Below are 15,639 nucleotides of genomic sequence, written 5' to 3'. Positions count from 1 at the left end.
TTCACTTCAGAGCATGGCGAGAAGGATGCGGAACAGCAGAGCATCTAATGAGAGCGAACGAGTGTCCGGAGAATGGCTTGAACCCTTTGCACAAAAAGTCTGTCCAGACTTCGCTCAAGCACTTCCTTTTATCCAAAGTGCATCTGGTAGTGATTCCTCCATGGATTCACCGTTCACTATGGTCGAGCTTTCTCTTGCTCTCTACTCCAGCAACAATTCATCTCCAGGTTTGGATAGGATAAGGAACAAATTGCTCCATAACCTACCAGACCTGGCGAAGAAACGCCTGTTGAGGTTATTCAACATTATGTTGGATCTCAACACCGTCCCGTCGGAGTGGAGAGAGGTGAAGGTTATTGCCCTCTTGAAACCTGGCAAACCAGCATCAGAGCAAGACTCGTATCGACCGATTTCGATGTTATCGTGTCTACGAAAATTATTTGAGAAAATGATTCTTTTTAGATTAGACAACTGGCTAGAATCTAATGGTCTCTTGTCAGATACCCAGTTTGGATTTCGCAAAGGCAAGGGTACCAACGATTGCTTGGCGCTGCTTGTATCAGAAATTGAGTTGGCTCATTCTCGAAAAGAATTGATGGCCTCTCTATTTCTTGACATCAAGGGGGCTTTTGACTCAGTGTCTGTACATCTGCTATGTCAAAAGTTAGAAACTGTGGGTTTAAGCCCAAAATTGAACAACATCGTTTTTAACCTCCTTTCAGAAAAGGCGATGAATTTCGACAATGGCCATTTGAAAATTCGGAGGGTCAGTTTCTATGGACTTCCACAAGGGTCCTGTTTGAGCCCCTTGTTGTACAATTTCTATGTATCAGATATTGATTCATGCCTAGCTCCTGGGTGCAGCTTACGGCAATTGGCGGATGACGGTGTTGTATCAGTCGCCAGCAACAACATCGCCGACCTTCAAAGTCCTTTGCAATCCACACTAGATAACTTAGAAGTGTGGGCAAGAAACCTAGGTATCGAGTTTTCCCCTGAGAAAACGGTGTTGCTCATTTTCTCGTTTTTCTACGATACCGAGAGAAATAGACGCAACAACTTGGTTGACCCCAAATTCGACTTGTCGCTTTACGGCAAAACGATAAATATTGCCCGATCTTTTCGATACCTCGGCGTTTGGTTTGATAGCAAAAATGTGTGGAGGACACATATTGACTATCTAGTAAAAAAATGCACTAGAAGAATTAATTTTCTCAGAACGATTACCGGATTCTGGTGGGGTGCGCACCCATCAGACATCCTTAAACTATACAAGACAACGATATTGTCCGTCTTGGAGTATGGTTGCATATGCTTCCATTGGGCAGCCAAGTCGCATTTGATCCGTCTAGAACGGATTCAGTATCGTTGCTTGAGAATCGCATTGGGTAGTATGAAATCGACCCATACAATGTCCCTCGAAGTGATGACTGGAGTGATGCCGCTAAAGCTCCGTTTTGAGCTACTTTCGCTTCGCCTTCTCGTACGCTCTACAGTATCAAATCCATTGATAATCGAGAACCTTAAAACACTGCAAGAGATAGGCTCTAAATGCAAAATCCTGAAAGTTTACACGGATTTTGCCTCTTTTCAGGTCCACCCTAGTACATCGCAAAGTATAAACCGTACCAGCTTACCAGAGTCCTGTAGTTCCTTTTTCAATGTAGATACCTCGTTGAGAGAGGAAAATAAGACTGTCCCTGACAGTCTTCGCAGGACGGAAATTCCCAGCATTTTTGTGGAAAAGTATGGCCATTTAAATAGACACCAATTTTATACTGACGGATCCTCATCAGAGCACGGCATTGGTTTTGGCGTATACAACACACTATCCGAAGCATACTTCAAATTACGCCAACCATGCTCGGTGTACGTAGCGGAGCTCGCCGCAATCTTTTACGCCTTATTAATTATAAGTGCTAGCCCTCCGGACGAATATTTTATTTTTTCTGATAGCTTAAGTGCTATCGAAGCACTGAAATCCGTGAAGGCTATTAAGAGCCCAGACTATTTTGTGAAAGAAATACTGAAAGTCTTAGGCTCCTTGTTTGAGAAATCATTTCGTATTTCACTCGTTTGGCTGCCTTCTCATTGCGGCATACAAGGGAATGAAAAAGCAGACCAATTGGCCAAAAGGGGCGCTTCGGAAGGTGCTCTTTTTGATAGGCTCATCCTACCTCACGAACACCTTTGTGCCCCACAGTCGCTCTGCATGGCACGTTGGCAGAGTATGTGGGACATGGATGAGCTCGGGAGGTTTTTGTATTCCATCACTCCTTGTGTTTCCTTGAAGCAATTTTGATATGTTGTGCAACAAATTTCCTGCAGGCACTTGGTCTATTGTTGACCAAATTTCCAGCAGTACACACACCAAAAAAAAATCCTTCCCTGGCAAGGGCTGTGGACTGTGTGTGTGGTCGTTGTTTACTAGGCAGACTACGATTGTGTTGTCTATTTGGACTCCAGTACGAAACCCCTTTGGGAAGAGGAAACTAGACACATCACAACTAAGTCACTAAATTCGTATCACGCTATCTTTGGAATAAGATCGGCGGCACAATTCCTTCTCGTCTTCTGCGTCATTGCCTACTCGTGTGCGCCCAAATTTTGGGGAGTAGGGAGAAAAGGGGGAGGGGGGGGGGGGGGGGCAACTATTTGCATTTCCAATCCAGTGAGTCGCGGTTGAGGAGGGCAGTGGAGGCGCCATTCCCCTTACCACTCCCTTGCTCCCATTGCCACGGAACTGACAGACAGTGGTGGAATATATTGCTGCTAGCAAACATCATTAAATGCTGGGCACAAAAACCTCTCCAAAAAGGGGAAAAATGTACAAAAATATATAATAAAGGTACAATGCATGTGTATCAGCGCGAACTAGTACCGGGGTTGAAGCAGCTGGGGTCAGGAGCTGGCCCCACCGGCCAGTTTCTTTATCTACGAACCTCGCGCGCGCATTCCCGAGGCTTAGGAAAATAAATGTTTGCTGGTGCCAGCAGCAGCAGGAGCAGTAGCAGCAGCTACTACAGCATAGTATAAGCCATTTTTGGTTACAAAACGATTGTAAGCAGTGCACAATCGCGATAACGATGACGATGACGACGAACGGATGGTCTTAGTCTATTCTGGGGACACACGATACGCTGCCTCCACTGGTACAAGCTACGCGGTATCGAAGAAGCCTTCCACACTGGAAGGGAATTCAAATCAACCCTCCCCCCATTACGGCTGCTTCCATCCCCTGTTGACGCATAACCAGGGAGTCGGGTGGGGATGAAATGAAATAAGCAATGATCCATCATGATTGTTGCAGCAATTCGTGGAAAAGTTTTCGATTCAAATTTAAAGTTACTCCTGCTGTGAAATGCGTGTTTTCTCGATTCCTGTGAGTTTTCCATCTTGGGCCACAGCATGTTGCCATGCTTGTAGGCAACATCTTTAAAAATTAACGTAACTTCCTGTTTTGGACGAAAAAAGAACAATTATGGGGCCATTTGACTGACGACGATGCTATCGGGCAGTGTCTGTCCAGCTCCGGTATTGTATTTCGCTTAGGCGGCGCTACACTGATCTTGCTGTTTGCCAATTCGCCTTCCTGCATCTCTTTTACCGCATTTCCCCGCAAGCCGAAACATTCTTTGAATGGAAGTTTGCTGTTACATTAAATGTCGACCTTGGCAGAGAGAAAAGGAAAACCCCCGAGTGGGAAAAAGCCATTACGGAAAACCCTAACGGCAACACCAGAGACGCAGAGTGTTCGAAGGAGGGCGAAGGATTCATTTTCTGGCTAGCTTTTAGAGAGGCAAATAGATAGATGCACATAAATCACCCTTGCATGGGAACGAGGATGAATGGATTCGGAACGAGCACGGTGAGACGGGTGGACACCCCGAAACGTGGACGGTGCCAAGCGCAGTAGCACACGAACGGCATTATGGAATAAACCAAACTTCGGCAACTTCGTTGCGAGGCCGGCGTAGTCGGCTGCATGAAAACCAGGACGAAACCACGGTTCGGTCCACAAACGACGTAAGACGTAAGACGTTTGAGCTACCCGCGCGAATAGGGGAGTCAGGAACAAGGAGCAAAATGCGCCGGTCTGCGAGGCCAACCGAGGAGGAGGCAGAACTTCGCGATAATGTATATAGAGAGTTTGCTGTTTTGCGAACGTCGAGAAAGACACTCCCGTCCCGGATGACGTCCAAATGGGGAAAGGGCTGCAACGCGCTGCAATATCCTCGCGAATCCGGAATGAAGCACATCTACATCAATAGATGATTCGCGTGTTGTGTGTTGTTTGCAAAAACCCGAGCCGGAGACGGGTTCGGTTCGGCAGTCGGCCGTTGTTGCGCATGTGTATCCCCCGACGGGTCTGTCTGCGAATGCGGATGGGGCCAATAGCAACGATGCGTCCCAGGCACCGGAGGACGAGGATTCTTGAAGGGTGACAGCACGGACGACTCTCTTCCTGTTCTTTCACCCATGTGAACGTGTGTCTATGTTTGTGTCCTGCACATGCGCCCTGTCCGTGCGACGGAGACAACCCGGAGTCACTCTCGGGTTCGCACTGTCTCGCTTCCATCTCGACAGATCCACCTTGGTGGATTCTTTCACGGATGGAATTGCTTGGGAATTGTGACGAACGGACGTATTCGGAGGATTTCTTACCGTGTCACAATCCGACACACGCACACACACACACACACTTGGGCCAACCCAGTCAACGACCCGGCTGTGCGATTTCGCGAGTACGATGGCGGGTGGCGAATTTCTCAGCAAGTACCTCTGGTAGTCTCAACATGACGGGATCCACCGTTGGCCGCATGTACTGCCTCTCCTCTGTACCTCCTAAAGCAAGAGGGCAGCACTATGTAATGCAATCGTAATGAGGATACATAATATAATGTTCTTGCTTCAGGTACCAATACTACTGCTTGGGCCTGTGACACAAGACGGTCGTCTTTGTACGGTTTACGGTTATCCTGTTTCATCACTCCTTTCATCTTCCATTGGGACAGCAGCAGCGGCAGCAACAACTCTCAACCAACTCCCAACACGCCTAGAGCAGCGCACTGAAATACGAAACCAATCGAGACGGCCAAGGCTGGCAACTAGACGACAGACGCAAACGGTGGTAACGCAAACGCAACGCGGCCATTGCGGCACGGGCAGACATTTAATGAGACCACGGTCTTTATTAATCATTCATTCGATTTATCGGGCCCCGGGTTAAATCTCATTCGATGCGACGATCAGAAAAGGACGAATCCGCACGTTTGCGTACGACGTGTAATTAGGCCCGATGCTTCGATCCGATTGCGCTCTGCCTTGCATGCGTACTTAAATGTATGATTTTTCATCCCGTCTCGATAGCTAGCTGCGGATGAAGTCAGTCACTTTGCTCTTATGCTCGTACTCTTTCGTTCTTTCGCCATACTGCAGTCGATACTCTCTGTGCCTTGTGCATTACACTGGGCGAATGTTGTTTCGTTTTGTTTTTGTTTTATTATTGCTTTTCTTTTCTGTTCTTCCTGTTTTTGTTTCTTCTGCTATTTTTTCTTTAATTTCCTCATTTATTTCCCTTTTTTCCCTCTTGTATTTTTCATTTACTTTTCAATCAAACAATTTCTTCGCCATTTCGGTTCGTTTTATCGCTGGTTCTCTTTCTCGCATGTACTGTGATGCATTTTTCCAACACTTTAATTCGTTTCTCGTTTTGCTGTTATTGTTTTCTTTTGCTATTATTCCATTCTTCATTTTCTCGTTGATATTCTCGCATCTTGAACTGTTTCTCACTTGTTTTTGTGTTTTCCCCCCCGTTCATATACTTCGTTCGTACGCATCATTTCGTTTCAATCGGAGTGCCTCGTACTGTTTCGCTTTTTGCCGTTTCTGTGCGAGCTGCGTTTGGAGCCACATTTTGTTCTTCCTGCGCTAAGCACTGCAGTCCTGCTGTCTGTCCGATCTCTTACCATCCCTCATTATCACCCTTCCCCGTAGGGGTGCATTTCCTCCGTCTTCCGCTCACCCACTACAGGCTGGGGCTCCGGAGGGGAGTGGAGGTTGAGCTTGAGGAGGCATGGTTAATTCGGTTTTTTTTATTTCATGCCTTACTCTTTATCCATTTCTCTTCACATTTTAAAGCCTTCTTAACCTTATTACTCGGCATCCAATTGCGTTTTGCGTCCCATCTCGGGGTCTCATGGCCCGAATGGTCACCTCGGATCGTCGACGACGTCATCTCATTCCACCACACGGCTCACTCACCCTGTTGATCCACCCGGACCTGTGATCAGGCCGGTGCGCGCGAATAGAAGACTATCTTACCGGATAGTCGATCTTCTACCCCCCATTTTCTCTCGACTAATTTATGTGAATAAACTTCAACTCGCTGATTCTAATTTATGCGTGATGGTTTTACACGAAGCGGACCATGACACAGCCGTATCTGTTTTCTTCTGCCTTTCATTCTACTCTTTTTCGGTCACCTCCCCGTTTGCTTTGCTGTTAGCCTGTTGGGCTCTTGCGCGGTTTTGTTAAACTACGCCTTCAACTTTCACGCGCCAAAGCCCCATGCGCAGCGGTGCGCTAGCGTCATGCGTTTCTGATTTGAGTTCGCCAGTGTGTCGCATCCTTTTGGGTGTGTGTGTGTGTGTGTGTGGGAGTGTGGAGAAATGGACCCCAACAATAGGAACTCCAACGTCAGAATAAAATCGGGGATTGCGGTAGAAACAAGGGGAAACCGAGTTACAAAAGATATGAACTAAAGCTCGATCGCACAGGGGTACTGAAAATGGTAGAAGCAGAAGAAAAAGCGCCTGAGCGTTAAAACCCCCAAAGACACCCCTTTAATACAAACATGGACCACTGCGCACCAGGCCTGTGTGCTGGTGTTGTGCTAAAGAAGAAGGAAACGAAGTAAAAATGAGCAATTATAATAGACGGAACCGTCCGATGAGACCGTCGCTAGTATCCGACGGCCGAGTGGAAGACGCGCGAATACCACATTATTATGTGGTCCACAGTCAATCCTTCTTAAACGAGGAGTAAAATAAAGAGGGGAACGAATGGAAGGGAAGATCAGTTCGAACAGCTCCACGGTTGCTTTAGCCGTCCTCCAGGTTTAAGCCTGCAAAAACACATCTCACGGTCACATCGCACGAGAAATTCTGCGTGGTACATTGAGTATGAAACGAGCGGCTTTACTTGTTTAACCGACGGCACCCGGCACACACGGACAGTCATTTGTGCCACCCAGCCATATGTATAGTGAACGCACACGCAGCTTATAGCTATAGCTGTGCATCACGACATTGGCACGTTATCCAAACATGCATAGCCGGGCGCAGCATCACACAACCCGGTCACATGGTGTTTGGCGTCACCCAAAAACAAACACCCATTAGATGCACCACCAGGATCCAGAGAACTCCAGGGGCAACTCGCAAAAATTCCTCCAATTCACCCAAGCTTTACTACGCTGTCCCAACCAGACCGGGGGGTAAGGAAAATCGATTTTCTCTCCCCAGGTTTTAGTTGGCCATCATTGCTGGGGGCTGGGAGGTAGCACTCGCCAAAAACGGAAGACCCATTTAGCAACCTATAGGGGCGTTGTGCTCGGGATGGGGGATGTGCAAAAAGGGACACATATTGCTCCCCCACACACACCGGGTGCGGAGGTCAATGAAGGTTTTATTCGTCATAAATTTTACGAAACGCACTTTAAACGACCAGAACACTCGGGCTGACGGCCCGTGTCTCTAGCGTAGACATTGCGCGATGTCCACCCTTTAAATACAGCGATACCTTTAAAACTGGGCACACTTTAAATAGTGAACTCGGTGCAGTGTGTGCTGAAGGTCGTCCGGATGGCTGTGTGCTGCACAGCTTTTCGGGTTTCCGTTGTTTCGATCGTTAATTAAAGATGGCTCGAGGGGTGTTTTTGTATTTAATCGAACTGGTTCTTCCTGGACCATGTACCGCCACAGTTCAAAGTTCGCATGTGCACTCAGTCCATCATGTTGATCTCCCGAGAGGGGTGGATGAAATATAACCAATATTTTTTGTTTTGTTTGTCCTGCTAAACGGTAATACATCAACGCTAATTTTTCCATCTTGTAGACAAACATGCCATCTCTTATTGCATCTCGCACACACACGGACCTCGCAGCACTGATAACCGTTTGCCCTTGTGACAAGCTGATTATTTTATAGCATTTCGAAGTGCATTGTGCATTGCGGCACAGGCGAGAAACTTTAAACATTCAATCAATCGACTGGCCACTGGCAACTGGCTGTAATCGTAAATTATTGATGCATGCAGCAGGCGCATCGGTATCAGCGGGAAACCGACACGGCAGAATGAAATGGGCATCAAAAAACAAGAACATGAAATAAAATAGAAACTGGATCATTAACTCGACAGAAAATGATGCTGAATAATTTATTTTACGACAACCGCACTGATACCATGATACCATGGCCCTCGCAGTCGGATCTGTACTCGCCCACACGGATTTTTGTTGTTGTCGTTGTGAGAGTCTTACTGTAACATTGCCTTTTCTCTATAGCCAAAATAAACCACTACGGGGTGTCATCTGTTGAATTAATCAATTAAAACATTGTGTACTTTTAAGCAACCGATTTTGGGTGCTCTTTATCAGAGTTCTCAGAGTTCACTCTTTGTCGGACAATAACCGCGCAAGAGAAAAAAAATAAATGTTTGAAACAGAACTTGTAAACACACACTTGCCGTTTGGGGATGAGCTTTACAAAAAAATCAAGACAAACCCCCCCTTCGAAAAGAAAATAACTGCTCAATTGGTGCGAAGTTGTGCCCCTTCGGAACCTGGCCCACATGATTAAGTATGCCGAAACAAGAGCAAAGTAGTTGGTAGATATGCTTTTGCGTAAAACAAATAATTGTTCTGCGTGATTCGGCAGTTCGTTGGTAAAACGACACCCTCTCTTTACCTTTCGCCTACACCCTTTCTCCCCAGTTTCCACACCGTTGTACGCGCCACAACTTACTTTGGTGTTGAACGAAAAATGTGGATGCGCATTGTCAAATTGTAAAAAAAAACTTACAATAACAGGAAAAAAACAAAACCATGAAAATCCCGGGAGAAGGCACTTAAAATATTTACCATGTCACCACAGAACATTCAGCCGGCTTCAGCTCTCGGAAAAGATGCATGTGTGTTTGGTTGATGTGAGGGAAGGTAAAAACAAAACTGAGGGAACGAGGAAGGGGGAAAGGAGGGGAAAAAACAAACAAACAGACAAACAAAACAACAATCATCACGCAGTGCTGTTGTTTTTCCACCCGCCCCACATATGCACTGATACATTCACACACACTCGTTGAGACAGGCCGCCATTTGTACTGTCTCCATGCCGACGCCATGTTTTCTTCGATTTGTGTTTTATTTTTTATTTTGTAACTTGTTTCGCACAAACCAGCTACTGTCACTCTGCCGTGCTGCATTTGTTCAATTTTAACTTTTCCTTTTGTTTTTAAACAACCTCCAACAATTGGATCTCAAAAAAGAAAAGCAACCCACTCTAGTACCAGAGCGGTAATGAAGTTGAAGGATGTTTTCCACATTTCCATTCCCTTTTTCCGATTGGTACACATTGAGGGGTTGAAATTAAAAGTGACACTTTCGAGCAGCTTTTCCGAGAGGAAGGAAGGAAAACATACACAAAAAAGCAATATTAAATCGAATAAACAATCAAACATCATTTACCTGGTCGAGCGAGGACGGTTAATTTAACATTCATACGCTACAAATGTAGCGGAAATGCACTTCCAAAATGTGTCTAATGTTTGATGAGCGCCGTGTTTCATTGCACCGAAAACACTTTTTTCAGCTGTTTTGTTTATTCGTTCTGGTTCGGGTTTATGTTTGTTCTTTTTCCATACCTTTTGTTTCTCACCATCGAAGCATATCGTGAATATATTCATGGAAAATGGTACAACACAATGTGCAAATCATTATGCTGTGCTCGCTTGTCTCTGCACTCTAGTTGAGGTTGGGAAATGGAATGCTTGGGAAAAAGGGTGGACGAGGAAAATCGAAACGAATCCTCCACACAGCGATTCGGCAGATGGAATCGATTTGCTTTTCGAGCTTACCAAATATGAGCCTCCACCAAAAAAACACAGGAAAATAACTCATGTACCGGGACAAACTGGTAGAAAAGACTTCACGCTCTGTCTCGCGTGGTACAGCAAGAAGAAAATTAAGAATCGGGGGAAAAAGACACAGACAGGCCTGAGAAGATCTAAATTATAACTGACAGGCGGTTCGATGCGGTTGTCAAGGGAACGGCGCTGAAATAGCATATGAAAACCGAGACGGATTAACGAATCCTTCTTTTCAATAAGATCATTTCGTTTTCACACTCTTGATCAACACTCATATAAGTGCGCACCCGCGCCTGGCTACGTGTGTGTGTGTGCGTGTGTATGTGTACGATTTCAATATGAAACCAGGCAATATAAATATCGCTGTCTCATCGTCCCACCCGAATCTTCATGCTTTTACACCCGTACCACCCGAAAGTCGGTACAGGGTTAAAAATTGAAAATTAAAATAAGCAAAATGGATTGAAACAAAAAAAACCAACCGATACACTTTAAGCATTTCGAGCGGCAAAGCGGTTGGTCTAAGACTCGCTACAACTCCCCGTGGAGTTGTGCGCGTGCGAAGCGCTTAGGGGATGAACATTTTCCCGCCATTCTGTTACTGGGGGAAAAATGTAATGCCCCCTCTCATTCCAACCGACCGCATAACGATCGTTTAGTCGCCACCTTCATCGTCAAACGGGGGGAGTTCTCTGGACGTCATCTTTTAAGAGGGTACTTTTCCTTCCGAAAATTAAATTGCACTTTGGTGAGAAATAGGAACACACACACACTCACTGAGGAGTAGAAAAAAAGGCTGTAAATAAAGAATCCATCTCGAGAGGAAAAAGTGTGTAAATGAAGAAAAAAAAACCTTAAACAAGACTTACAACCCGAAACGTGAGGAGAAATCTTAGCAGCAGCTAAAAGAAGGTTCATTAACATCGAAGATCCCCCGTGTCCCAGAGCAGAAGAATACGAAAGCGTGCGGTGCGAGCAGGATAAAAAGCAGAGCACTCACACACACACACACACACGAAAAATATAAGGAGCATAACTTGTCCCCTTGTCCTTTCGTTTCTCTTCACTCACCCTTGCGGTCAGCAACACCGTTCTCCCACGACACGTGGCATTAAAACATTGGAAAGCGATGTGTATCTATTGAAATTAGAAAATGCGACCCACAGCCTGAGTTATGTGATGGCAGCCAGGAAAACAAACGTGGGGCCCCAGTTGGCTCCCCTTGAACAACAAAAAAAGGTAGCGAACAGAACAGGGTGGAGATTTAGGTGAGAGCTACAAACTCCGGCGCACTTCGCCGAGCAAGCGGGAAGCTGGGATGGAAGGGAAAGAACTAATAATAGAAAAGAAGATGCCTTGAACGTGAAGCGAGTGGACATTGAAGCAAGAAGAGAAAGGAAGCGTAGCCGTACGAGAAGGAGGGCCTGAAGAGGGAAAAAAGAAAATATCAACACACATCCATAACGAAGCGCAAACGAAGAAACTGAAATTGGAACGGTTTTTTGATTAGAATTCTTTGTTTTTCCGCCTGCCCGAAAGCATTGTGGAGGATGATCTGGGAAAGTGGGTGAAGATAGAGAAAGAATCTTCTCTCTACCCATACCGATTCTAGTGGACCCATGGGTTAGAGGGGGAGGGGAGGGGGGGGGGGGGGAATGGAACCACGGGGAAAGGATGGGAGGACTTTTTCCGGTTTTTTGGTCGCCACAGCGGAAAACGGCACAGCGGAATCCGAAAGCCCGATGAGCCGGAGCATCCGTCGACGAAGGCAAGGAGGACGACTTGAGGTATGGGGTGATTTATGGCGGACTCATTTCCTCCCCCAACTCCTTCGGCACTTTCCTGCCGTCGCCTCCGGTGGGATTTGAGGCTACGTTATGCCGGGGTTCTGAAAAACCCTTGGGGAGAAAAAATGAACGCGTATGGCACCGGCAACGCTTCTTGAGAGCCCAAGAAATGGAAAGGCTCGGAAAATGATGCACACCAAAGAAGAGCGGACTGGGGATGACGCAGGGAACCCGTTCTAACTCACAGGTGAATTTCATAGTTGACTGGCTCAGGCTCCGGGTTGCTTTTGCTTGGGTAAGAATCGCTTATTTTCGAATAGTCGGAGAATATCCCCACATCTTCGTTCTACGGGCTGTCACGGGTTTCTGGTTGTTGGGTTCTTTTATTTTCCCGAACCGATGCCCTTGCTTTGCGGTGCTCGGTGCTAAGTGGAGAAAGTGCTCACAGGGGAACCAACAAAACAGACGGTCTGTTGAAGTGGAAGCCAGTATGCGGAGATCGGAGCAACATCCCCACATTCACACAGAGGACGAAGGTTTCCGAATTGAAGCTGTCCTACATAAATATGCGCTCAGCATCCTTCGCCTTTCGCCGGTTGTGCCAATGGTTGTGTTGCGGATGTTCCCGACCCGGGTTGCTGACGCTCCTCGAACTCATCGTCCGGAATCCCGCCTTTGCTCGGGCTACGGTTGTCTAATGGATGGCAATACCACCATGGCACCCAGTATCCTGGGATTAGGACGCTTACGCTGCAGAGAGACATCATCCTTCCTCGAGCCATGCCATTGCTGCTCCATCCAAGCACGGGATACTCTCTCCAACTACGGAGACCACATTTCAGCACTCCCAAAAAAAAAAGACAAAAAAGCCCCCAACAAAATGGCGCTACTGTCAGACGAAAAATCCCATTCTGTACACTCGTGCCGTTGGTGCTGGTACACCGAACTGTGCGCCAAACGCCATCTCCTTCGCTATGGCCACGGCAACATGGAGGCAGTGGCTGACAATGTAGGCAGCTATGGCACGAAAAGGAGAGCCCGTTTTTCCAAATCAAACGCTCCTGTCATGTTTGCTAGGGGTGACACATTGTCGTGACATGCCTTGGGAAAGTATATTTATATTGGGTATCACGGAAAGGATGCAGCATGTTCTTTTAACTCCCCAAAAAAGTATATACAGTGTGACACAAACGAATTAAATCGAGTACCATCCTGAACAAAAGGTTATTTACACTCGCTCAACGCTACTCTACGTTATAATTTCTAACACTTCGATGAGTCCTGATGAACTATTGTTGAGATGTGCATTCTAAGATTATTTGTTGGGAAATCTCTTAGAGCTCCAACTGGAACACGATGCTGGACCCCACTTCTGTTGTGTTTGGAACTCCCACCAACTGCCAAGAAAAGCCTTCCAAATCTATAATTATATGTTTTTCGCCCCACAATAAATGCGTGGTTGTTAAAGAGAAAATCTAAAGGGCTGACAACGTCCAGTCTGCGTCCAGTTTCAACGCGGCCCCGTTCGTTCGATGTTGCGGTATTCGTTTTATATTGTTATTATCATCAACGGGCGTTATTTGCTGGTAGTGCCTACTAGCAGCGTCTCATTGTCCAGTATTGTTGTTGTTGTTATTATTTATCTCTTTATTTTTTCACCATTTCAACTCGTTAATCGCCGCATTACGAAAGGGCCCCTGCCCGGGGTACATCGAATTATGGTCCCCCGGGTTTTTTTTTCTACGGGGGACTCCGTACGGTGCACCGCAGGATTCCGCACCGCTTGAATATCGCCCTGGCCCGCCGACCATGTGCCCGAATTATTATTATCCAATGGAACCGAAAGAAACCATTTAACCGAACCGAACGCCGAACAGGCAGAAGCGGAGAAGCAAAACGCAAAACAATATACACGGCAAAAGGAAAGGAAAATCCAAACCTGATCCCCGATCGGTATCAAGCGAGTCATTTTAACGATATCCCAGTGGGATACTAAATCATTGGATTTAGAGAGCAGGCATCGCTGGGGTCCTCCGTATCCCCCTCTTAACCGCGGGTCCATATCAGTTCGATGCTGGACGGATTTCTTTCATTCTGCCTGCCTGGCTCTGTGATTGTGATCTTCTTGTGCCGTGGTGCGCTTTCTTGGCCTAGCCTGACCAGAACCAGGCGTTGGAAGGCTTCGTGGGGCCCCATATCTTTTTTTGGGCTTTTTTTGTATTTATCCCTTCCACCGTGTAACCCTCATCAACCCTGCTTTCCCTGCCAGCAAGAATCAACCCCTTTTTTCCTCTGGCTGAATCTGGCCATCAGAGACGTCCTGCCGGGAAACGAATGTTTTGTTAGTTAGCGACCTGTGTGTGATGGTGATCATAACGCGGGACTCGTGCCATACCTGATTGTTATAATCAAAAGCAAAAGCAACACAATTTTCTACCCCACACCCAAAGTTCCCTCAATCGCGGAAAATGACTCCCCCTAGTGCGACCTCAATATCATGGGCACCGTTTGAAGAGGGTTTGAAGGTAATGGCAGTAGACGGAGAAAGAGAATCAAAAAATAACCTTGGGATTGTGTTTATTAAATTCCACCATATTTTTCCCTGCATACACACACACACACACATCCACGCGCAAAATTATCACCAACACCACCCACCATGGAGCGGCAAACAAACCCGCGGCGAATCTGTATCGAATCAGCGAAAATTTTCATTCAATTGATACGGCGGGAGCCTATCGCTGATTCGGGTTTTCCGGCGATATGACGCTAATATGCAATCGGGTGGAAAGGCTTTTCCGGACCGTACGCCTGCTTACCAACCCACGGATTGCTGGTGGTGTGTGTACGTGTGCCAGGGTAAACAATTCAACGACGTGCGGTATCGGTTCCGTTTACGCTTTTGCTCAAACAAACCCATTTTGCTGCTTCGGTAAAACATGCTGGGATGCTGCTGAGGTTGACTTCGGGATACGGCGTTTTGGCTAAACAGCACAAACTGGCTTGTGTGCCGTGTACACAATAGACCACGCCGTACCACGCAAACCGGCAAATAGGAGGGAGACAAGAGAGAACTGAAAATTCGCAATTTGACGTGATAAATTTCGCATCAATATTTTCTGCATCGCTGGCCGAGTGAATCGCGATAGCCCACGGATTACACCGGAATTTACTCCGACCTCACTGTCTGCAGCGCGATCTGAACGAACCCGGAAAGCTGTCAATTTCGATTTTCAGCTCCATTTTCACCAGGAATCGCGATTACGCATCACCCGCGTATTGCGAAACTTTTTTTTACGATTGTATTGCTCTTTGTAGCGCAATTTGTACCGAGTTGTAAAAGTAATTGGAGTTGTTTAGGGAGAAATAGATAGTTGCATGCTTGTATTAAGTGGTTCTAATCGATACTAATCAAATCCTTCTTGCGTTAACCCTTTACAGAGACCGCCAAGTTCATCGATATCATACACCGGGCAGCTCAACGACGATGTGCGGTCACCTGGTTCCGGAAGCACTCCTGGACCCCTGTCAGCACAACCTCCTACCGGAATGGACCCCGCAGATGCTGGTAAGTAGCGGTTCAAAAATATTTTTCTTTAAGTCACCCCACCATCATGCTTCTAATCCCTTATTATAATAATCATCATCATTAGCGTCGTCATTACCATCATTGTCGTGTTGAAGCAAAGGGACATTTTTCAACTG

At 46.5% G+C, this 15,639-nt stretch overlaps 2 protein-coding genes across 2 annotated transcripts in view; one reads left to right on the top strand and one right to left on the bottom strand.

The window, feature by feature from the left end:
• Positions 1 to 15,639, top strand: part of LOC128309459 (homeobox protein homothorax) — a 169,862-nt gene that overhangs the window by 102,795 nt on the left and 51,428 nt on the right. Inside the window, exon 8 of the mRNA XM_053045859.1 lies at positions 15,376 to 15,498. Coding sequence (XP_052901819.1) covers positions 15,376 to 15,498 — 123 coding nt within the window. The remainder of the gene's footprint in view (positions 1 to 15,375; positions 15,499 to 15,639) is intronic.
• The window catches only part of LOC128309458 (uncharacterized), a 195,683-nt gene that overhangs the window by 178,587 nt on the left and 1,457 nt on the right, over positions 1 to 15,639 (bottom strand). The gene's annotated exons all lie outside the window — the stretch shown is intronic.

This window comes from Anopheles moucheti, chromosome 2 (assembly GCF_943734755.1).
Source record: "Anopheles moucheti chromosome 2, idAnoMoucSN_F20_07, whole genome shotgun sequence".
Classification (NCBI taxonomy): Eukaryota; Metazoa; Arthropoda; class Insecta; order Diptera; family Culicidae; genus Anopheles; species Anopheles moucheti.
This window is presented reverse-complemented; position numbering and strand designations above follow the sequence as displayed.